This window comes from Bubalus kerabau, chromosome 21 (genome assembly GCF_029407905.1).
Source record: "Bubalus kerabau isolate K-KA32 ecotype Philippines breed swamp buffalo chromosome 21, PCC_UOA_SB_1v2, whole genome shotgun sequence".
NCBI lineage: Eukaryota > Metazoa > Chordata > Mammalia > Artiodactyla > Bovidae > Bubalus > Bubalus kerabau.
The window spans coordinates 27,055,126-27,080,243 of record NC_073644.1 but is presented as its reverse complement, the minus strand read 5'-3'; the positions used below and the strand labels follow the sequence as shown (position 1 = coordinate 27,080,243).

Here is a 25,118-nt window from a genome sequence, read left to right as displayed (position 1 = left end):
AAAGGTAATGTCAACACAAGTCTATGCCCCAACCAGTAACACTGAAGAAGCTGAAGTTGAACAGTTCTATGAAGACCTACAAGACCTTTTAGAACTAACACCCAAAAAAGATGTCCTTTTCATTATAGGGGACTGGAATGCAAAAGGAGGAAGTCAAGAAACACCTGGAGTAACGACAACTTTGATCTTGGAATATGGAATGAAGCAGGGCAAAGACTAATAGAGTTTTGTCAAGAAAATGCACTGGTCATAGCAAACACCCTTTTCCAACAACACAAGAGAAGACTCTACACATGGACATCACCAGATGGTCAACACCGAAATCAGATTGATATTCTTTGCAGCCAAAGATGGAGAAGCTCTATACAGTCAACAAAAACAAGACCAGGAGCTGACTGTGGCTCAGATCATGAACTCCTTATTGCCAAATTCAGACTTAAATTGAAGAAAGTAGGGAAAACCACTAGACCATTCAGGTATGACCTGAACCAAATCCCTTATGATTAAACAGTGGAAGTGAGAAATAGATTTAAGGGCCTAGATCTGATAGATAGAGTGCCTGATGAACTACGGAATGAGGTTTGTGACATTGTACAGGAGACAGGGATCAAGACCATCCGCATGGAAAAGAAATGCAAAAAAGCAAAATGGCTATCTGGGGAGGCCTTACAAATAGCTGTGAAAAGAAGAGAAGCGAAAAGCAAAGGAGAAAAGGAAAGATAGAAGCATCTGAATGCAGAGTTCCAAAGAATAGCAAGAAGAGATAAGAAAGCCTTCTTCAGCGATCAATGCAAAGAAATAGAGGAAAACAACAGAATGGGAAAGACTAGGGATCTCTTCAAGAAAATTAGAGATACCAAGGGAACATTTCATGCAAAGATGGGCTCGATAAAGGACAGAAATGGTAGGGACCTAACAGAAGCAGAAGATATTAAGAAGAGGTGGCAAGAATACACAGAAGAACTGTACAAAAAAGATCTTCACGACCCAGATAATTACAATGATGTGATCACTGACCTAGAGCCAGACATCCTGGAATGTGAAGTCAAGTGGGCCTTAGAAAGCATCACTATGAACAAAGCTAGTGGAGGTGATGGAATTCCAGTTGAGCTATTTCAAATCCTGAAAGATGATGCCGTGAAAGTGCTGCACTCAATATGCCAGCAAATTTGGAAAACTCAGCAGTGGCCATAGGACTGGAAAAGGTCAGTTTTCATTCCAATCCCAAAGAAAAGCAATGCCAAAGAATGCTCAAACTACCACACAATTGCACTCATCTCACACGCTAGTAAAGTAATGCTCAAAATTCTCCAAGCCAGGCTTCAGCAATATATGAACTGTGAACTTTCTGATGTTCAAGCTGGTTTTAGAAAAGGCAGAGGAACCAGAGATCAAATTGCCAACATCTGCTGGATCATGGAAAAAGCAAGAGAGTTCCAGAAAAAACATCTATTTCTGCTTTATTGACTATGCCAAAGCCTTTGACTGTGTGGATCACAAGAAACTGTGGAAAATTCTGAAAGAGATGGGAATACCAGACCACCTGATCTGCCTCTTGAGAAATCTGTATGCAGGTCAGGAAGCAACAGTTAGAACTGGACATGGAACAACAGATAGGAAATAGGAAAAGGAGTACATCAAGGCTATATATTGTCACCCTGCTTATTTAACTTATATGCAGAATACATCATGAGAAACACTGGACTGGAAGAAGCACAAGCTGGAATCAAGATTGCTGGGAAAAATATCAATAACCTCAGATATGCAGATGACACCACCCTTATGGCAGAAAGTGAAGAGGAACTAAAAAGCCTCTTGATGAAAGGGAAAGTGGAGAGTGAAAAAGTTGGCTTAAAGTTCAACATTCAGAAAATGAAGATCATGGCATCTGGTCCCATCACTTCATGGGAAATAGATGGGGAAACAGTGTCAGACTTTATTTTGGGGGGCTCCCAAATCACTGCAGATGGTGACTGCAGCCATGAAATTAAAAGACGCTTACTCCTTGGAAGGAAAGTTATGACCAACCTAGATAGCATATTCAAAAGCAGAGACATTACTTTGTCAACAAAGGTCCGTCTAGTCAAGGCTATGGTTTTTCCTGTGGTCATGTCTGGATGTGAGAGTTGGACTGTGAAGAAGGCTGAGTGCCAAAGAATTGATGCTTTTGAACTGTGGTGTTGGAGAAGACTCTTGAGAGTCCCTTGGACTGCCAGGAGATCCAACCAGTCCATTCTGAAGGAGATCAGCCCTGGGATTTCTTTGGAAGGAATGATGCTAAAGCTGAAACTCCAGTACTTTGGCCACCTCATGCGAAGAGTTGACTCATTGGAAAAGACTCTGATGTTGGGAGGGATTGGGGGCAGGAGGAGAAGGGGATGACAGAGGATGAGATGGTTGGATGGCATCATCGACTTGATGGACGTGAGTCTGAGTGAACTCCGCTAGTTGGTGATGGACAGGGAGGCCTGGCGTGCTGCAATTCATGGGGTCGCAAAGAGTCGGACAGGACTGAGTGACTGAACTGAACTGACTGAATGTCAACACAGAAAGCATTAAACAAGTTGATAGAAATGAGAATCAAAAAAACTATCATATAAATTAATTACAAAATCAGAATAAATTGAAAAAGCAAAATTATTCTAAGTATTGCTCTATAAAGGTTACAAATGCACGTCTAAAAAATAAGCCACAATAGTTGATAGCAAAATGCAAAATTCAGTTCAGTTCAGTCACTCAGTTGTGTTCAACTCTTTGGGACCCCATGGACTGTAGCACACAAGGCCTCCCTGTCCATCACCAACTCCCGGAGCTTACTCAAAGTCATGTCCATTGAGTCGGTGATGCCATCCAACCATCTCATCCTCTGTCATCCCCTTCTCTCCCACCTTCAATCTTTCCCAACATCAGGGTCTTTCCTAATGAGTTAGTTCTTCGCATCAGGTGGCCAAAGTATTGGCGCTTCAGTGTCAGCATCAGTCCTTCCAATGCATTTCCTTTAGGATGGACTGGTTGGATCTCCTTGCAGTCCAAGGGACTCTCAAGAGTCTTCTCCAACACCACAGTTCAAAACCTTCAATTTTTCTGTGCTCAGCTTTCTTTACAGTCCAAATCTCACATCCATACATGACTACTGGAAAAACCATAGCTTTGACTACATGGATTAGTTAGTCTAATAAGAAGAGCAAAGGTTGAGAATATTAACTTAAGAAAAATACATGGGAGAGAAATGTGACTGTATAAAAAGTATTATGACCAAATTGATCATTTAACATGACCTATAAATAAGGTAAAACTCACAAATTAATTCCTGAAGGAAATTTGAACATACTACCAATAGAGAGCAACATTCAAATAGACTGAAATACAGGAAATTTTGTGTCACAAACAAACATAATTAGTTTGAACTAAACATTTTATTGGAGGAGGAAATGGCAACCCACTCCAGTATTCTTGCCTGAAGAATCCCCATGGACAAGGAGCCTGGTGAGCTACAGTCCATGGGGTCTCAAAAGAGTCAGACATGGCTTAGCAACTACCCAACAACAACAAGAGAAGGCGATGGCACCCCACTCCAGTACTCTTGCCTGGAAAATCCCATGGATGGAGGAGCCTGGTGGGCTACAGTCCATGGGGTCGCTAAGAGTTGGACTCGACTGAGCGACTTCACTTTCACTTTTCACTTTCATGCATTGGAGAAGGAAATGGCAACCCACTCCAGTATTATTGCCTGGAGAATCCCAGGGATGGGGGAGCCTGGTGGGCTGCCATCTATGGGGTCACACAGAGTCGGACACGACTGAAGCAACTTAGCAGCAGCAGCACCACCACCAACAACAAAACATTTCATTAATTTATTTGCTCACACATTACCTACTGGGGGAAAAGTGGCCTTGATCATATTAATATTTGATAATCCCATACAAATTAAATAAAAGCTATTTAAGAAAAAATTATTTTTCTCTTATTTTACTGAAGTATAATTGATAAAATTATATACACTTAAAATGTACAATGTTATGATTTGATATATGTATATTGTGAAATGATTACTACAATCATTAATTAACACATCCATCACCTTGTAGCTATCTTTGTATGTGTGCATATGATAAGAATGCATACTGTCTCAATAAATTCCAAGTATACAAGAGGGTTAATCATAATCACTATTCTATACATTATCCTCAGAACTTACTGACCTTGTATTTTTGACCAGCATCTCTGCCATTTCACCCATCCCCTTACCTCTGCTAACCATTATTCTCTTCTGTTTATATGAGTTCAACTCTTATTTTTTAATATTCCACAAATAGTGAAATCACACAGTATTTCTCTTTCTCTGTCTGGCTTATTTCACTTAGCAGAATGTCCTCTAGGCTCATCTATCTTGTTGCAAATGGCTGGATTTCCTTCTTTCTCATTGCTGAATAGCATTCACTGTATGTACACATATATTTTTCTCACATTTCCTTTATCCATTTATCCACTAACAGACACTATTATTTTTTCAACTTGGCTATCGTGAATGATGCTCCCATGAACTTGGTAGTGCAGATAGCTCTTCCAGATACTTATTTTGTTTCCTTCTAATATAATTAGAGAAGTGGGATTTCTGGACATAAGGTACTTCTTTTAACTTTTTGAGCAATCTCCATGCTGTTTTCAAGAATGGCTGTGCCAGTTTGGACTCCCATCAACAATGTACAAATGTGCCCTTCTCTCCACAACCTGATCAAAACTTATCTCTTGCATTTTTGATAAAAGTCATTCTGATAAATGTGAGGTGATACATCAGAGTGGTTTTGATTTGCATTCATAAACTGGTCATGTGAATGAAGAAATGGTGAGTGATCAATAGAATAATTTTAAAAATTGTATAGTCTTTAATCTCAGAATAAGTTTGTTTCTGATTTTTACTGTTTCTGTATCTGGCTGTCCAATAAGTTACAGAATCACTGCCTCTCTATCAACCTAAGAACTTATCATATGAAAGACTTAAGAAATGACTTATTAGCTGAACCTGAAACAGAAATAGACAAAGGAAGTGGTATTTTCTGAGAATGGGAAATATGAAGCAAAAGAAAAACTAATAAACCATAGAAAGTATTGGGAGACTGTCCCTGCTAGAATTCAATCTGGAATTTGCTCATGTCTGCCACAGATTCACTGTAGTTCACTGTACCCCTCATATCATACCCTAAATTAAAGAGAGAGCAAGACTACTGAATCAACACCAAAGAAAGGCACTGATGCAGAAAAGACAGTGGGACTTCTGAGGATGGCTCATGATAAATTAAAATGCTTTAAATTCCAGTTTTGTTTGGATCTTTCTAGAAGCAAAGAGGAAGATCAGTAGCTATAGCTATAGTACTCCGATGAATATGTGACACATAAATTTTAATCTTAAGCAATCTGCATTTGCAAATTATAGGCAGTTAGTAAAAACTCAACGATATTCAAGAAATCTATCATTTAAAGATATCTGATATGGAATTGCTAACTGAAAAAGACTGAATTTAGCTCTAGAACCTCACTGTATGCTCTCAGAGGTTTATGTATATTTTTCTTATTTTATTAGCTGTTTGTATTTCTGATTCTTGGTGTGTTTTCTCACATCCTCAATTAATTCCACTGTGGCTTTCGTAAAGTGTTTTAATAAGCAATTCCTTAAATGATCCATAATAGTGATCAATTCTTTTGTCCAGCAGGGACACCTCAGATTAATAACACCATATTTATAATGATGTCTAATAATGCTTGTTTCTTTCTTGGAATGCTTTACTTTATATTTATAATTTTTAAATTCATTTAATTTCTAGATAGGGATGAGACTAAGTTTTCTATGAAGGAGTACATTGTCTTTCCATTTTTTAACACCAATGTGCTTAGTCACTCAGTTGTATCCAACTCTTTGTGACCCCACAGACTGCAGCCTGCCAGGCTCCTCTGTCCACGGGGATTCTCTAGGCAAGAATATTGGAGTGGGCCACCATATCCTCCTCCAGGGGATCTTCCTAGCCCAGCGATTGAACCCAGGTGTCCTGCATTGCAGGCAGATTTTTTACCAACTGAGCCACCAGGGAGGCCCCTTTAACACCAATAACTGATCACACTCATAGATAATGTCACTAATGATAAGCTATATCAATCTCTAAGTTTTTCGTGTTCAAACTCTACTCTTCTGATCATATAAGGTGAATACACAAGAAAGAACTATCTGAGTGCTGATAAGAGACAATTTCATATAAATTAAAGGTTATTTGAAAAGCATTACTGACATCCTCAGCAGGATCCTTAATTGCTAGAAACAGACAGTTTAACCATTGTCACCTAGAGGGAAGAGAAGAGAGGGCAAATTTCTTCTGTATTGGATATTATTAAGGAGAAAGGATGGGAGAGAGAGAGATTGAGATTCAGTTTCTGCATACAGCATGCTGCTGCTGCTGCTGCTAAGTCGTTTCAGTCGTGTCCACTTCTGTGCGACCCCACAGACGGCAGCCCACCAGGCTCCCCTGTCCCTGGGATTCTCTAGGCAAGAACACTGGAGTGGGTTGCCATTTCTTTCTCCAATGCATGAAAGTGAAAAGTGAAAGTGAAGTCACTCAGTTGACTCTTAGCTACCTCATGGACTGCAGCCTACCAGGCTCCTCTGTCCATGGGATTTTCCAGGCAAGAGTACTGGAGTGGGGTGCCATTGCCTTCTCCAGCATACAGCATGAGTATGAGTATTTGCTGAAGTACCAGTCTGGTGTAGTATGGAAAGTATCTCTGAAATGTTCCTGCTTTTAGCCATCATCATGCATGCGAACAGCGAAACTACCCCCTGCAAACCATATGTTCATCCATTTAATTCATTCAGCCATCCAATGAGGATCTTAGCACCTCTCTTGTGCCAGGCATAGTTCTGAGCTTTTAAGATACAGAGAAGAATGTGGCAGAAAATTGTCCTTATAAAAATACATATTATAGCAGGATTAAGAAGACAACAAAGAAGTAAAAATGGATGAACAAAGCAAGTTCAGATAGAGATCCGTGCTCAGGAACAAACTTGAGATTATGTGATGTTCCCACATGGCTGGGGGTAGGTATACTTCAGAATGGGAAAACAGAGGCAGTGTCTGAACGAAAAGAAACACAGCTTTCAATTACTGAGCGGTTGCTTATACAGGATTTTCTATTCATCTCTCTTTCCGGCTAACATGATTTGGCATTTCACTAATTATTATTTCATATAAGTGCTGAAATGCCAGTCAATAAATGATTATTGGGATCCTACTGTGTCCTAAGCTCTAGTACAATTGGAAAATGTGGTAGAATTCAAACAAACACTTCCACTGCTGTGATAAAACATGAGGTGGGGAATGATGCTTAAGTCAGTAAGTACTTAAACCTTCTTGTTTTGAGAGCTGAGTTTGAGCTTAAGCTTCTTCAGTCCATCCAATTCCCAGGAACTCCTCCAAGAGGAGGCAGCATTTGTTGCCTGCCGCTAGATGGCACCAATTATTTTCACATTTTTAAGATGAAAAAACAACAAAAAAAATAGGAAACCAACATATCTTTTTCTATGCAACGGCCGCATTTAAAATGGAAAAATGTTATGTTATGAGGCACATGATTAATAAAATGATTATTCTTTTACTAGTGATTTTCTTATAGGAGGGAATCACAGCAATAGCATTATAGATGGTATGTTCATTCACTCACATTCATGTGTATTCGATGCATATTTGTTCCAAATAATCTTTTTGAAAATATATTAGGAGTATCTTTGAAACATTAAAAGGGAAAAAGGTAATTGAATATATAGAAAATGCATATCATAATTTAATATATATCAGGCTCAAAAATATTTGATAAAAATATATTATGATATTACATATAATTTTTATAAAGTTTTGCAGGAAATAGTTTTAATAAAAACAGTAGATTTGTTTATTTTTGTAATTTCCGCTTTATCTCAAATAATAGTAACATTTATATTTTTAAAAAACATGGTATTTATTCTTTCAATTAAATGCAACAAAAATTATTATGAAATATAAAATGGGATGTGAATCACTTAACTAAAGGTATATTTGATATTTTATATCAAAAATTTAATAAGGATAGCTTAATAAAACTTAAAACTTCAGATCTAGAAAAACACATTTTATCATATGCCCTCCTTTTTTCTGACAGGTTTACAGTTCAGTTAAAACATATGCAAGATTTTTTTAAAGGAAAAGAACATGAAATATCCTCATTCTAGTTTTTAAAAAAGAAGTGGCTGGTAAACATTCAAAGTATGTTTATTCAGAAACAAAATGAACTGTTTTCATATTTGCCAATAGAAACATAAAAATGGCTCTGGAATAAATATAACCTGCCATCAGTAAACTCCAGAGTAAAAGGAAGTACAGTGACAACATGAGAGTGTACATAAAATGCACTGAGAAGAATGTATACAGCATTCATACGCTCTATGAATATATTATAAACACTTATAGTAAATTAAATGAAAAAGAAGAGTTGCATGTTCATCATGCTAATATATTTACTTTAAAAATCTAAACATCTTTGCTACTTCAGGATGAAAGATGAGTGCCTTAAACTAGCTGTTAATGTGATTATCACTACATTTCCTTCATTCTAAAATGGCCCCACTATAATACTCACCTTAATATTGGCCAGAGTTTTTTGCCTCATGTTAAATAACGTTCTGTATCTCTGTTCTTCCTCATAGAGTCTCTCTTCACAGGCTTTTTTCTCATTTACAAGATGATCAAACACAGCTTGTGCATGTTCCTTTTTCTCTCTCAAGGTTATAAACTGGTCACTGTGAAGAAAGAAAGAGTTGCATTTACCACTATTTAATTCACATGTAATTTTCTAACATGTATTTATGATACAGTTAAAAACAGCAACACTGAAAAACGTCTTAGAACTGAATTTCTATGGAAAAATTCCCTGATCCTTTCCATATGTCTGTGCCCATGACATACATCTAAATGATCCAGGTTGAAGACGACTTCTGGAGAAGCAGTGGATTCTCTTGGCTGCTTACTCAGTGCACCTCTGTTTTGTTGTCATTCCAAAAGAACTCCCCTCCACACAGCACATAACTCCAAGGGTACATTCTGGTCAGATTAAACCAACCAACATGAGGCTCCTTATTCACCAGTAAACATAGATACTGGGGCTTCCCTGATAGCTCAGTTGGTAAAGAATCCACCTACAATGAGGGAGACCTGGGTTCAATCTCTGGGTTGGGAAGATCCCCTGGAGAAGGGAAAGGCTACCCACCCCAGTATTCTTGCCTAAAGAATTCCATGGACTATATAGGCCATGGGATTGCAAGGAGTCAGACATGACAGAGACTTAATATATATATATATATATATACACACACGATCTTCCCAGGTGGCTCAGACAGTAAAGCGTCTGCCTACGATGCCTACCATGTGGGAGACCAGGGTTCAATCCCTGGGTGGGGAAGATCTCCTGGAGAAGGAAATGGCAACCCACTCAGTATCTTTGCCTGGAAACCCCCATGGATGGTGGAACCTGGTAGGCTACAGTCCATGAGGTTGCAAAGAGTTGGACACGACTGAGCGACTTCACTTCACTTCACTTCACTTCATATATATATATAAAGATAGTGCAATAAGATGAAAGGCAAGAGGTGAATTCCATATAGAAGGCACTCACACATTCACTAAATGTGAACAAGGGCTCCTGCTTTCAAATTTGCTGACAACAGCCATAGTGGAGAGAAAGAAACACAAAAATGAGTACCTGTGTTGAGCTGATGAATCAACTAACCTTGAAGCTTACCCTAACTAGAGGCCTCTTTTTATGTGAAATAATTAACTTCCTTATTATTTAAGCTTGTGTGTGTGTGTGTGTGTGTGTAATGTATATGTGAAAGAGAAAGTGTTAGTTGCTCAGTCCTGTCCAACTCTTTGCAACCCCATGAACTGTAGCCTGCCAGGCTCCTCTGTCCATGGAATTCTCCAGGCAAGACTACTGAAGTGGGTAGCCATTTCCTTCTCCAGGGATCTTCCCTACCCAGGGATCGAACTCGGGTCTGCCACATTGCAGGCAGACTCTATACCATCTGAGCCACTGCCGCTATGTATTTTACTTATTTGCAATTAAGTACATCCTGACTCAAAGGTAAAATTATTTTTTATGGTGAAATCAGTTATATTAGGAACTATACTAGTAGAAAAAAATCATTAAAAAGTGCTTAAAACAATGCTGCAAAAATAAATGTATTTTAGAAATAATTGCCAGAGTTGATCAGTAACCCAGAATCCAGAATAAGCAGTTGCAAAAGCTCAGCACAGTCTTATGTTACCCACATTCGTTATCGTCTCTACTGGTATGGAAAATTGAATCATTTTCACAGTTAGCTATAAAGGCAGCAGGACTAAAAATGTTGAGGGTCTAAAATGGTAAAGTACTTTGAATATAATATCTCATTTAACACAACAACCACCCCATGAAAGGATAATTATTATGGCCATTTACAGATGAAAAACCTAAACTTCAGTATACTAAGCTTATATAAGCTAATTAATAAATGACAGACCCAGAATTCAAATCCAGTTCTGACTAGCTGTATTTGATTCAGCAGCTCAACACAAAATACTCATTTTTTCCCCCTTCTTTCTCTATGCTGTCTGTCATTAGCAAATTTGAAAACATGACTCTGGTCACATGTTTTAGACGGGTGCCTTTTCTTTTAAATGGAATAAAGTCCTCCCCTTTCATCTATCTCAGCCGTGTTTTTTCCACTTCATCTCTCGTACTAACAACATCCATAACTCTTCTGTGATGTCCTATGGAAGTATTCACTAATAGCAACATTGACACTAGGTGAAAGAATCAGTAGATTATCCCTAATACAGATAATCTGCAGTAATCTTCCGTTCCAGTCCTAGTTCAGGGGTCCATTTGCACCATCAGAAGAGCATACAGTTTGGAACAGGACAAACCTAACTGGAGTAGTTACTCTCCTAACTACTGTTGCAGCCTTAATCACTTGATTTCCCTGAGCCTGTTCCTTCAGCATTCATGTGTGAGTGTTCTGACTGGATAGAAGAATTTACTGTGAGAACTGGATGAGAGAGGTGCTTAGATTGCCCTTACCAAATACCTGGCACACCAGGAAGTCAATCAACGTTAGCTTTAAATCTTATCTGACATTATCCTGTCCAGAGCTTGGAGGTGCGCAAGGGACATAGGAGCAATTTACACTGACACACAGCTGCTGCACCAGTAAAATGAGGCTTTGCCAGCTTGCACCTACTGTATAACATGCACTCTGTTGACGGCCATGCATCTTCAGTCAGAATTTGTACATGAATACATGCACACATTCCTTGAGTGCATATAATGTAGAACTAAAATCCTTATGGTTAGACGAAACACCAGAAATATGAGGGAAATAACACCACAGAGGAATAGCTCAGCCTGAACAAAGTGATGATCCCAGCTAAGACATCAGATGTGGTTTCTGTGCTCCCTCATGTTCTTGGAATATGGTTATAGCATTTATGGGCTTGGTGGTGAAGAACAGAAGATAACTGGTGCTGGATAGAGGAGCCTTATTTTTTATTATGGCAGCTTGCTATTTTTGTAACATGGTGATTGAGTTGAACACAATCAAAGTACAGTAACTGATCTCCCCTTCTTCCTGGATGAGTGAGCAGATGATGAAATACTGACATCAACATCCTTGAACATATCCAAGTGGGCAGTGTTTGGCTGCTGCTTCTGTTTGAAATGATGCTGTGTTTTGGTTGTGGCCCAAAGCTTTGAAGTGCTACTTGGCATCTCCTTTCTTCCATGAAGCTCTTAACCATTCAGACATGACGGAGTTGGTCAAATACTACTTAGGTTGAGTCCTGCTTGCCTCTCCTCAGTCATCTTTGTATGAATCCAATGGTTGGTTTTTGTTTATTTTTTTAAACGGTTTTTAGCTGATGTTCATGAAGAGCAGCGAGTACCTAGAACTATGCCAATAAAGAAAGGAAATCCTATCTAAGAAGGTGCATTTCTGTACCAGAGCTGTGTCATAACCATCCTTTGGGCCCTCTGCTGGAAAAGTAGAATCAAGTCTCAAATAATGCCTTTTTAATTATATCCTCTAGTATTATAGATGTAGGACAGTACTGTATCATACCTCTGTGAATGTAAAATATCTTGTACCTGCTTTATGATATGTAGTAGTGACCGTGCTTTATCAGATCTGTTTTTAATGACGTTATTCTAGAATGTTTTCTTTCCAGATGATGATTGAGAAACGTAATTAAAAAAAAAAAATGGTGCCAGGTACCACAACAGTAACAGAACTTTGCTGTTTTCTGAGGTTTTGTTTTTTTTACTTTTTTTTTTTTTTTTTAATGGAGTGTGCTGGATGTCTCTATAATTTTGTTCAGATGACTGCAGAACTTGGAAAAGCTGTTGCTGCTATTGATGCATAACATACTGCTATTGGTCTTTTTATATAAATAAATAAATCTATATATATATACATATATATATATAATTTGAATTTTTGGAAACTTTAGCTGTGCTGTCAACTTTGGAAAAAGTATCCCAGTTGTACCGTGTTGGGTTGGCATTGTACAGAAATTAACAGCCATATTGGTCTAGAAACGTTAAACATAATTTTTTCCATTTGTACAGGGGTAACACACTGTATTAAATATGTAAGGTCTTATCTACATGGGTTTGATTACAGAAACTAATAAAGTATTCTCTAAATAATGAAAAAAAAAAAAAAAAATAAATAAATCTTATTTGACACTGTCTCACTGTTAATTAATAGATTTGTAAATGACACACTGTTCTTTTTCTCCTCTTCCAGGGTAAAGGCAGACTTTAGTCAAGTTTAGGGAGGGAATTGATTCATTGAAACTTGGCGACCATTCTTGCTTTAAGGCAATATGTACAGGATGGAAGGAAACGTAAGAGTTGAAACGGTAAGAATCTTGAAGAAAAAACATTTCATCAGCTCCCCCAGAACATCTTTGCAAGTTTAGTGTAAATTGTATAATTTCAGGCTTTTCCCTTTAAGCCCCAAATATTTTTAAAGATTGTAAATGACACGGATAAATATCTTTCAAAGAAAATGTTTCCTTGCTTTCTTACCTGATATTCTGAATATGATCCAGGAATTTTCAGATAAAGCTGTATGATTATTTTGAAAATAAGTTTTTACCCTATACCCTGTGGTAATAGCTAAACAAATCCTGTGGAGTTCATTGACTTGACTCCATTAAGATATTAATACATAGTATATTAGACTGTGCATAATGTTTTTATGATATTTTAATCCCTCAAGTGTTATGATTTGCTAATGGTGTATTAGCTTTCTATATTTAAATCAAACCATCACTTTTAAACGTGCCCAATGTAAATTCCTCCAGTAGTCCTCCAAAGTCTGTTCTCAGTGTGTTATAAAATAGAAAATAAGAACCAAGAGGAGTAAAGGAAGAGTATGTAGTTTCTCAGTGGGGAGGGCAGGCCTATGGATACAGTAAGCCTTAAAGCATGATCATTCTGAAAGGGAAAGGCCTTTGTCAGGTATGCCTCAGACTAATGAGGGGAATGTGCAAGAGGCATTTTTAAGACAATTAATGTAAATACATTCCATGAAGTTTTTATACAATATCTATATCTAAATTCTTACCTCAAAAACGTTATCAAAAAGGTTGGGTGAAAAAAAAAAACATATATTATTAACCATTTCACATAAGTGAGAAATACTGAAATTAGTGGGAGAGATTATGAATTTCATAACGAATAAAAATTCTTATGCTTTGAAAAGGAGAAACATTATAAGTTGTTTAAATAAGAATAAACCCAGAGGAGCAACAAAAAATGAAAGCAATTTATGATCATGTGTTTAGACAAAAATTATAAAATATCACCTGTATATTTCATACCATATCATGACAGAAAATATATATCATTCCAGGAATAAATTTTAAACAGGGAAATTTGATCACATCTCTTTTATAACTGATACAGTAAGTATTTAATATTTCGATAAATTTAAAGTACTTACTTTAAGTAGTCAAGTGTGTGATCAAAAGCAATCTTTTCGTTCTCTTTTTGTTCTAAGTTCTTATTCAGTTGAATGATTTTTGAATGATAAACAATTGTTTTACTTTTAGTGGTCTCTATTTCTTTAAAAATTTGTGAGCGTTTATCCTGGGGGGAAAATCAGGAATATTTTAAATACTAGAAGTTTCAAATTCTTGCAATTTAGGAACACAAATAGTTTTTGGCCATGTAAGCAATTAAAAGCAAACAGTAGTTAAAGAGGGAGGGGACACATGTATACCTATGGCTAACTCATGTTGATGTATGGCAGAGGCCAACACATTATTGTGAAGCAATTTTCCTTCAATTAAAAATAAAGGCATTTGGAGAAACAAGAAAATCAGCTCAGTTCAGTCACTCAGTCATGTCTGACTCTTTGTGACCCCATGGAGTACAGCATGCCAGGCTTCCCTGTCCATCACCAACTCCTGGAGCTTACCCAAATTCATATCCATTGCATCAGTGATGCCATCCAACCATCTCATCCTCTGTTTTTTCCCTTCTCCTCTTGCCTTCAATCTTTCCCAGCATCAGGGTCTTTTCCATTGAGTCAGTTTTTCTCATCAGGTGACCCAAGTATTGGAGTTTCAGCTTCAGCATCAGTCCTTCCAATGAATATTCAGGACTGATTTCCTTTAGGATGGACTGGTTGAATCTCCTTGCAGTCCAAGGGACTCTCAAGAGTCTTCTCCAACACCACAGTTCAAAAACATCAATTCTTTGGCGCTCAGCTTTCTTTATAGTTCAACTCTCACATCCATACATGACTACTGGAAAAATCATAGCTTTGACTAGACAGACCTTTGTTGGCGAAGTAATGTCTCTGCTTTTTAATATGCTGTCTAGGTTGGTCATAACTTTTCTTCCAAGGAGCAAGTGTCTTTTAATTTCATGGCTGCAGTCACTACCTACAGTGATTTTGGAACACCAAAAAATAAAGTCTCTCACTGTTTCCATTGTTTCCCCATCTATTTGCCATGAAGTGATGGGACCAGATGCCATGATCTTAGTTTCTGAATGTTGAGTTTAAAGCCAACTTTTTCACCCTCCTCTTTTACTTTTATCAAGAGGCTCTACCTCTAATCAATGCAAGCAACAATTCAGGTTTATGTTCTTTCCTCGAGCATTATATCTGATCAGGTTTCCTAAAAGATGGGTTAGAACCATCGATTCTCTCTCCCTCTCTACTCTGCACCAACTCATCTCCTGCCCCGCCCACCCACACACATCTGCACACCTGAAAGACATGTCTTTTAATATGTCAGCATGTGGTCACTGGTTATGAAACATGTACCCTGAAGGCAGGCACAAATATATATTGTTCTGATGTTTAAGAAAAAGAAGTCAATGTTTAATACCAGCATAATTACCCAAGGCTGGCTGGTCCAATCCAAGACTGGAGATTTGATTTGGCATCTTTTTTTGCATGACCCCTTTATAGCTGTTGGTGTCTACACTGACTGGCTGATTTCCTGTCTGTGTGATCAACTCAATGCAGGTTTCTGGCTCCACATCTGGCCCAACTTCTAGCAATGGATTCCAGTCTCAGCTGCTCCCCTTGCTCCTATTTTCCTCCATTTTCCCCTCACATGCTCCATAATTCTTTCTCTATTCTTACAGGTTTCAAGAAGAATGAATTGCTAACCTTGTATACTTATTTTCCTATAAAAATCTTCTCTTTGTCCAAGGTTTGGAACACTGAGTACTGTATTTGAATTTTCATAACATTCACTTTTTTTTTTTTTTTTTTTTCTGGAAGCTCTGGAATTTTTCCACTAATAAATGAGACGATTTGGGTTTGTTTGTTTGCTACCAGAATATAGTCAAGCCAGCTGACAAGGATTCTTCAATGGACCCCCTAAAATATTATGTTATTTCTAGTAGAAAATTAAACCTAAAAAAAGTGTGAAAAGGCACAAATATGGGTAAAAATAAGTAGGAACGAGTCAGAGACAATAGGCAACTGTGGGTCCGGCATGTTCTCTACTACTCTTGACTTTCAGTTCAGATTCCATAAATGCCTTAAATCTTAAATGAAGATTTTCATGGGAAACTGAGATTTCAGAAGCAACGGTGTCAACAACTTAGACCACCAATTCAGTGATGCTGAAGGCGGTGCCAGAGATTTTACAGTAAAGGAAAGAGACAGTGCACTTTCTGCTGACAGCAGTGAAAAGCAAAAAGTATATCTGTCGCTTTTCATAGGCAACATCGGGCTTCCCTGATAGCTGAGTTAGTAAAGAATCTTCCTGCAATGCAGGAGACCCTGGTTCAATTCCTGGTTCGGGAAGATCTGCTGAAGAAGGGATACGCTACCCACTCCAGTATTCTTGGACTTCCCTTGTGGCTCAGCAGGTAAAGAATCCACTGGCAATGTGGGAGACCTGGGTTTGATCCCTGAGTTGGGAAGATCCCCTGGAGAAGGGAAAGACTACCCACTCCAGCATTCTGACCTGGAGAATTCCATGGACTGCATAGTCCATGTGGTTGCAAAGAGTTGGACACAACTGAGCGACTTTCACCCACTCACTCATAGTGAGGCTTTGATAAATATGAGCACCATATCCCCTTCCATGCCATCAAAAATATTAGAGATATCCCACAATGAGAAAAGAAACTGTTAGATGCCACATGTCAATCAAGAGTATACGTCTGTGTATCCTGAGTATGCAAAATTTGGGAGACCCCAAGAACCATTAGTGAGCCTTTATGAATGCTGAAGTGTCACCAGGGCAAATTGGAATTTAGGCATAAACAACATATTTATAATTTGGGGGGTCATTTTTTTCTCTAGCCATTTTTTCTTTCAGCAATTTTGAGGCTCTCCACCCAAAGACAGTTTCATGCCCAGACTTGGAAGGTTCTGGAAATCTGAAATGAAGTTAATTAATGCTTTACTATACAACATTTTTAATTACTTTATCTAAAAAACTATGAAACCACGTATTTTCAAAATAGTAGATAATACAAATTATATTCAGATTCTAAATTATTAATTTCAAATAAAATTTTAAATATTTATTTAAGATTTAATAAATGTTTTCACATTATCTAAATGTACTATTTCCAGGTTCTATACCTAAGATTTAATATGGGGCTAAACATAGTAAAAAATCAGTAATACTATTTAGCTTGGGCCATGACTGAATGTTTATGCAGAGTAAAAGATAAAATTATTTGTCTAACTTAGGTTCTTAAAGGGTAGCAATGCTGCTATGAAAAGTGAAAGTGAAGGCATCAGTTACTCAGTCAAATCTTTGTGACCCTGTGAACTGTAGCCCGCCAGGCTCCTCTGTCCATGGAATACTCCAGGGAAGAATACTGAAGGAGAAGGAAAGCCATTCTCTTCTCCAGGGGATCTTCCTGACCCAGGGATCAAACCCAGGTCTCCTGCATTGCAGGCAGATTCTTTACCATCTGAGCTGCTGGGACACATAGTACTATTTATATACCAATCAACATAATGAGGACTTAACATATGCTATTAATAATGTCTGCAGTTTTCTTTAGAATAGAGTTCCATAGCATGACACACAGGCATTCCTTCATCTAGGCAATTGCCTTCTCACTAACTTAATCTCTTTTCAGTCTTATTAACAGGTAACCTGCTCTCTGGTCATGCCAAAGTGCGTGCAATTCCACAAACATATAGCATTCTCCCATGACCTCTTTGCTTTGCAAACACAAGGTCTGTTTCTAAAATGTCCTAACCTAATTTCTTCATCAAATTAAAAACTATATAATAATAAAAGTAATGGGAACCATTTGTTGAATGCTTCTAGCGCCAATTATTCTTTCAGCCTTTTTGTGTATATCATCTCTGTTGTCTACAACATTATAGCAAGGCAAATATTCAACCTCCGGTTTTTCTATTAGTAGTTCTTGTTCTTACACATCACCTCCTCTGAAAAATCCTCCTGGATGCCCTCGATTCATCTGTGTTTACTCCTGCTTGACTCTTCCCACACTATTACACTGCTGTCATGGTTCTGCTCACAGTATATTAAGGCTGTCTGATCCCAACAAGATGATGTATTTCTTGAGTGAACCAAGTTCTCCTTTTACTTCCCAACTCCAGAAACTTCCAACAATATTTAAGACATTTTAAGTGAAAAAGTTGGCTTAAAGCTCAACATTCAGAAAACGAAGATCATGGCATCCGGTCCCATCACTTCATGGGAAATAGATGGGGAAACAGTGGAATCAGTGTCAGACTTTATTTTTGGGGGCTCCAAAATCACTGCAGATGGTGACTGCAGCCATGAAATTAAAAGACACTTACTCCTTGGAAGGAAAGTTATGACCAACGTAGATAGCATATTCAAAAGCAGAGACATTACTTTGCCAACAAAGGTTCATCTAGTCAAGGCTATGGTTTTTCCTGTGCTCATGTATGGATGTGAGAGTTGGACTGTGAAGAAGGCTGAGTGCCGAAGAATTGATGCTTTTGAACTGTGGTGTTGGAGAAGACTCTTGAGAGTCCCTTGGACTGCAAGGAGATCCAACCAGTCCATTCTGAAAGAGATCAGCCCTGGGATTTCTTTGGAGGGAATGATGCTAAAGCTGAAACTCCAGTACTTTGGCCACCTCATGGGAAGAGTTGACTCACTGGAAAAGACTCTGATGCTGGGAGGGATTGGGGGCAAGAGGAGAAGGGGACGACAGAGGATGAGATGGCTGGATGGCATCACTGACTCGATGGACGTGAGTCTGGGTGAGCTCCGGGAGTTGGTGATGGACAGGGAGGCCTGGCGTGCTGCGATTCATGGGGTCACAAGGAGTCGGACACGACTGAGCGACTGAACTGAACTGAACTGAAGTACTCAACAGTAATTGGAAAGACAAATTAATGTGAAGGACAAACAAAAGACAAAGAAGCCTTCTTTTCTAATCCTCCAACTCTTAGTAACTTCTATGATGCTGAGCACACACACAAGGTATTCAGCCGTGTTTTCCACTGAAATTTATTTGTATTGGTTAGATATACCATCTTTGACAATTTTTAATTAATATTTTAGTAAACAGGCAGATGTGGATAGAAGAACTCTGGAGGCGTTCCACTGCAGTCTTGAACACATGTTTTCTCTCTTGTGACACATGTTACAAGTGCTTTGTTATTAAGAACAGTAGTATGCTGGGTAGTGAGAGCTGGCCTGAATGCTTTTTCCCTGATTTTAATGGAAATGCACATAATGATTTATAATTAAACATCATGTCTCCTGGAAGATACTGGTAGATACTATTACACATGTTATCAAGTTAAGTCTTTTTTAAAAAATAAATAAGTGGCTTTTGAATTTTATCAATTTTATTTTAAGTGAAATGTCTTTCATTTCTGTACATGCAGTGAACTATATATTTTTGTTGAGTCATCTTCACATTTATCAAGAGTCTTATTTTGCATAGTATATTCTTTTCAGCATATTGCAAAATTCAATTCACAATATATTTTAAACTGTCATTTATGTTCATAAGTGAGATCACTTGCATATTTCTTTCTTATATATTTTTCAGTTATGGTTTGAGGGTTATATTTTTACATAATAAATTTAAACACTTTCCATGCCTTCTTATGCTCTGAACCTGGTTTTTGTAGGGAGGCTTATAAAGTATCTATGTTTGTCTTTGGCTTTACTAAAATTACACCAATTTTATTGTTATTGATCTATTTTTGCTAATTTTTTCTTCAGATCAGATCAGTCACTCAGTTGTGTCCGACTCTTTGTGACCCCATGAATCGCAGCATGCCAGGCCTCCCTGTCCATCACCAACTCCCGGAGTTCACCGAGACTCACGTCCATCGACTCAGTGATGCCATCCAGCCATCTCATCCTCTGTCGTCCCCTTCTCCTCCTGCCCCCAATCCCTCCCAGCATCAGAGTCTTTTCCAGTGAGTCAACTCTTCGCATGAGGTGGCCAAAGTACTGGAGTTTCAGCTTTAGCATCATTCTTTCCAAAGAAATCCCAGGGCTGATGTCCTTCAGAATGGACTGGTTGGATCTCCTGGCAGTCCAAGGGACTCTCAAGAGTCTTCTCCAACACCACAGTTCAAAAGCATCAATTCTTCAGCACTCAGCCTTCTTCACAGTCCAACTCTCACATCCATACATGACCACAGGAAAAACCATAGCCTTGACTAGATGAACCTTTGTTGACAAAGTAATGTCTCTGCTTTTGAATATGCTATCTACGTTGGTCATAACTTTCCTTCCAAGGAGTAAGTGTCTTTTAATTTCATGGCTGCAGTCACCATCTGCAGTGATTTTGGAGCCCCCCAAAATAAAGTCTGACACTGTTTCCACTGTTTCCCCATCTATTTCCCATGAAGCGATGGGACCAGATGCCATGATCTTCGTTTTCTGAATGTTGAGCTTTAAGCCAACTTTTTCACTTTCCACTTTCACTTTCATCAAGAGGCTTTTGAGTTCCTCTTCACTTTCTGCCATAAGGGTGGTGTCATCTGCATATCTGAGGTTATTGATATTTCTCCCAGCAATCTTGATTCCAGCTTGTGTTTCTTCCAGTCCAGCGTTTCTCATGATGTACTCTGCATAGAAGTTAAATAAGTAGGGTGACAATATACAGCCTTGACGAACTCCTTTTCCTATTTGGAACCAGTCTGTTGTTCTATGTCCAGTTCTAACTGTTGCTTCCTGACCTGCATACAAATTTCTCAAGAGGCAGATCAGGTGGTCTGTTATTCCCATCCTTTGAATAATTTTCCACAGTTTCTTGTGATCCACACAGTCAAAGGCTTTGGCATAGTCCAGAAAGCAGAAATAGATGTTTTTCTGGAACTCTCTTGCTTTTTCCATGATCCAGCGGATGTTGGCGATTTGATCTCTGGTTCCTCTGCCTTTTCTAAAACCAGCTTGAACATCAGGAAGTTCACGGTTCACGTATTGCTGAAGCCTGGCTTGGAGAATTTTGAGCAGTACTTTACTAGGGTGTGAGATGAGTGCAATTGTACAGTAGTTTGAGCATTCTTTGGCATTGCCTTTCTTTGGGATTGGAATGAAAACTGACCTTTTCCAGTCCTGTGGACACTGCTGAGTTTTCCAAATTTGCTGGCATATTAAGTGCAGCACTTTCACAGCATCATCTTTCAGGATTTGGAATAGCTCAACTGGAATTCCATCACCTCCACTAGCTTTGTTCGTAGTGATGCTTCTTTGTCTTTTATAGATAAATTATACAATTCATCAAGAGTTTAAGACAAATTGTTATGCAATTTTGTATATAATTTTGCCTGTTATAATTCTTCTCATAACATGTTCTCTTTGCCTTTAATAGGTATGCCAAATACTTTCAGTTGTTTTTTTACCAAAATACTTTATTGGTAATACCAAATTGTAACATTGGCCCATCTCATACATTTTGCTTTATACTTTATCATCAGTCACTTGTAAGTAAATTGTAAATTGTATTTCTAAATATTCTTAACACAGAAGTAAATAATGAAAATGTGATTAAAAATATTTTCAGTGGTCTACATATCATTTTTTGTTATACCGTTGGTATTGAGTTATGATATTACTTTATTAGGGTCAATAAAGTAACCTGTATGATTTGACCAGTATAATGTAATAGTTAAGAGCATAGATAGATTCTAGTGCCAGATATAATGAATCTCAACATCATCATTAAGAAGGTGTGTGAAACTGAGCAAGTTAATTAAAAAACAATGCATCAGATTCTTCAACCACAGAATGGAGATAATAATAGCACACTCTTCATAGAATTATCATGAAGATGAAATTAGTTAATAGGTCTGAGCACTTAGAATCATGCAAAATATTTCTTAAAAATGCAAAACATTAACATGTTATTATTATTATACATATTGTTTTCCTTGGTAATGTTTAAAAAATATTTCTTTTGTGGCCCTAGGGTTAGCTTTATTTAAATACAATTGCACCTCTACCTCATGGCCCATATGCTGTTCACTGACAAATCCTATTGGTGGTGGTGGTGGTTGTTGTTCAGTGTCTAAGTCTTGTCTGACTATTAGCAGCTATTGGTGCTACCTTTTAAATACATTCAGAGGATGGAAAGTTAAAGACAATGCTTTAAATGGTACATTAAAGCCCTCTGATATACAGCCAGTTGGTTCACGCAGCCTACATACCAGCTTGAGGGTAACATGTCAGATATTAACAAATGCTTTAGTCTGTACACTGGTCTCATCTTTAGAAACACGGTACTGTCTAAGACACTACAAATCCCTCTAGGGATTTAGGAAAGGTAATGGGAAGATACACTAGCCCAGTGGGAAAGACACTGTGAGAGAGAAAATGAAGACACAGAGACTCTGTGTGTGTGTGTGTGTGTGTATAGGTGCACGTGTGCACCCGTGTGCACACATGGATGCAAAATCAATTTATTGCAACCAATTATAAATGACAGACATTCATCTAAAATTAAATTTGCTGGAATAGTTTTCATTTACATGAAGAGGCTGCAAATTCAAAATAATTTTTTGACATTAAATTTCTTACCTCAGTTTTTATTATTGCATCCTGGGTTTTTTTCCCCTTTCTTCGCAATTTTTTCTTAGTTTTTTCTACATTTCTTTTAACTTCTCCTCTCTTCTCAAGTACTTCATCTAGCAACTATAGGACAATTTAGAAATTAAGATGTGCAATATTAATAGTCCAATTGTCTTGATTTAGGGTTGATAGTTCCCAAGCAACTATTTTAATAACAACAACATATATTTTGGTGTAAAAGGAAAGGATGACCACACATGAATTATAAAAACATACCAGGATATCCATAATCCTAATATCAACTTGAATAACCAAAGAAAATAAAATGCTAATCAATTTTAGCTAAGTAATAACTAATAAACTCACATAGAAATAATAAATTTTCCTGACAATATTAAACATTTTAATCAAAATTAAAACTCCAAATTTTCAGTACTGATTATAGTGTGTGAAAACTTATTCTTCCAAGAATTTATGCTAAATTAATAGTGTTCATAATTTATACACCGCTAAAGAATAACAAACCAAATTGATTACTGAACTACAAGAAAGTAGAAAACAGTGGCTAGTATAAAATAAAAAAATAAAAGTCATTAATCTTTTCTGGTATTCATTATCATTCTCAGATGATTACACCAAGGCTTTGATGTAACTAATAAACTCCTATAATTAGTGTAAGGAGGAGCCATTGTTAAAATAATTTATCTCACTGGTTCTTAGTACTGGTTATATATTCATTACATGAGCTCTGGGATAAGCACTGGAAGTCCTAAGTTGAGATGTATACTCAGAATTTGTTGTTTCCATGGTTTATGGCCTTGCACAAGTTGCTTCATGCAGGTAGGCTCAAGTTTTCTTATGTCTATGTTACAGCTAAACTCTCTCTTGCGTATTCTAGAGAGATGCTTTGAAGATCAAAATAAAATTTCATAATAAGGAAACTGAAAATCACAAAGTTTTTAATAAATGAAATTCTGTAAAGTAGTACAGTCTAAAAATACAAAGTCACATCATCATTTGCAAATAAAAGACAATTCTGTTGCCAAAATGGCCCAAACGAATATATGCGTGTTCTCTCTGCAGCTGAGGACTAGAATGTATAACTCTTACCACACCTTCTACTTCTTCAAAAAGACTAATGATATGATGTATACATATTTTTTCTATTAAATCTTTTTTGGGGAAGGGCTAGTAATATCAGTTACTGCCATAAACTTGTTGTTCTGAAAATATTTTTATCAACATTTGCTTATTTTTCATCCCAGCTGTCTTCACTTCATCTATACACATCACAAATTTACCATGAAAATGTCATGATGCATTATCTTTCATATTTGAACAAGCACAGCTTTGGAATTTTACTAAGCAGTGAAGACTTTGAATTAAATTTCCTACAGTGGGTAATCATACCAGAAAAATTACCACTCATTCATTTGGAATTTGCTTTTCCTAGGTATATTCTAAGTAAAGGGTTCCAGGAAATAGCATTAATTCTGTCTTGCTATGTAATTCCACTGTAGACCACTTGTGTGGTCCTAGAATAGTTGCTTATTTTGTCCATGCTTTTACTTCTTCCGATGTGAAATCCTAATTTTCCAAATGATATTGTAAATTGCATAAATGATTTAGCGACCTAAATATTCCCGCAAATTAGTTTCTGGATTAATGATAAGTGCTTACGTCAGCATGTTCTTGGTGGCAAGTTTTGATTTTTTCAGCTTCTTCTTCTAGTTTAAGCAGCGGTTTCTCCATTTCTGCCAGTGCTAGGGAATAGATTGCTTTCTTTCTCATAAGGTCCTGCTTCTCAAGTGTCTGTTCTTCTTGAAGGGAAAAGAGTTTTTTCTGCCAGCAAAGATTATTAAATAATTCATTGTTATTAATTACCTAAACATTTATTGAGACTTTATCCTGTGCTGGGTAGTAATATTTAAAAATCAAAACAATAAATGCCACCATAAAAAAGCAATAGGTAGAAATATAGTATATTTACAGAGTGTATATTTAAAGATACTATTAAAATATAGCATATTTAAGGGCATTATTAGAAAAAAATGAGAAAAAATTTAATAGACAATAGAAATAAAATATTCTTATGTATTGGAGGATAATAAAGTTAGAGGATACTTTAATGACAAATTTTGTAATATATGTAAGTCCTGCAGTCTAAGACTAAATAAAACCAATAAAAAGAAATTAATAAACTATTAAGCAAAAAGATCTGGAATATTATTGAATTATTGGGCTTATAAACAGCGAGGAAAAAAAGGAGACAATTTGGCATTTTCAAACATACAGAATTTGAGAGACACTGCTTTTATTGTTTGAAAATATCAAATTTGCCAACAGAAAAAATTACAAAATTTGTGTTTGCTTCAGAGAAGAACAGAAGTACAGATAATCTCAAATTTTTTTTTAATAACCTGTTTTGGACTGTTTTGTGTCTTGATTTTACTCTTTTTATAGTAATGGTTTCAAATACTTATGTATTTCTGAAGGGGAGGCAATCTAGAAACATGCCAGGGTTCAGAA

At 37.2% G+C, this 25,118-nt stretch overlaps 1 protein-coding gene across 1 annotated transcript in view; it reads right to left on the bottom strand.

Moving 5' to 3' along the window:
• CCDC178 (coiled-coil domain containing 178) overlaps nt 1-25,118 on the bottom strand; it is a 387,324-nt gene that overhangs the window by 241,078 nt on the left and 121,128 nt on the right. Inside the window, exons 15-18 of the mRNA XM_055558994.1 lie at nt 24,270-24,431; nt 22,599-22,712; nt 14,063-14,208; nt 8,659-8,818 (exon numbers count right to left, since the gene is read on the bottom strand). Of these exons, the coding sequence (XP_055414969.1) occupies nt 8,659-8,818; nt 14,063-14,208; nt 22,599-22,712; nt 24,270-24,431 (582 nt within the window). The remainder of the gene's footprint in view (nt 1-8,658; nt 8,819-14,062; nt 14,209-22,598; nt 22,713-24,269; nt 24,432-25,118) is intronic.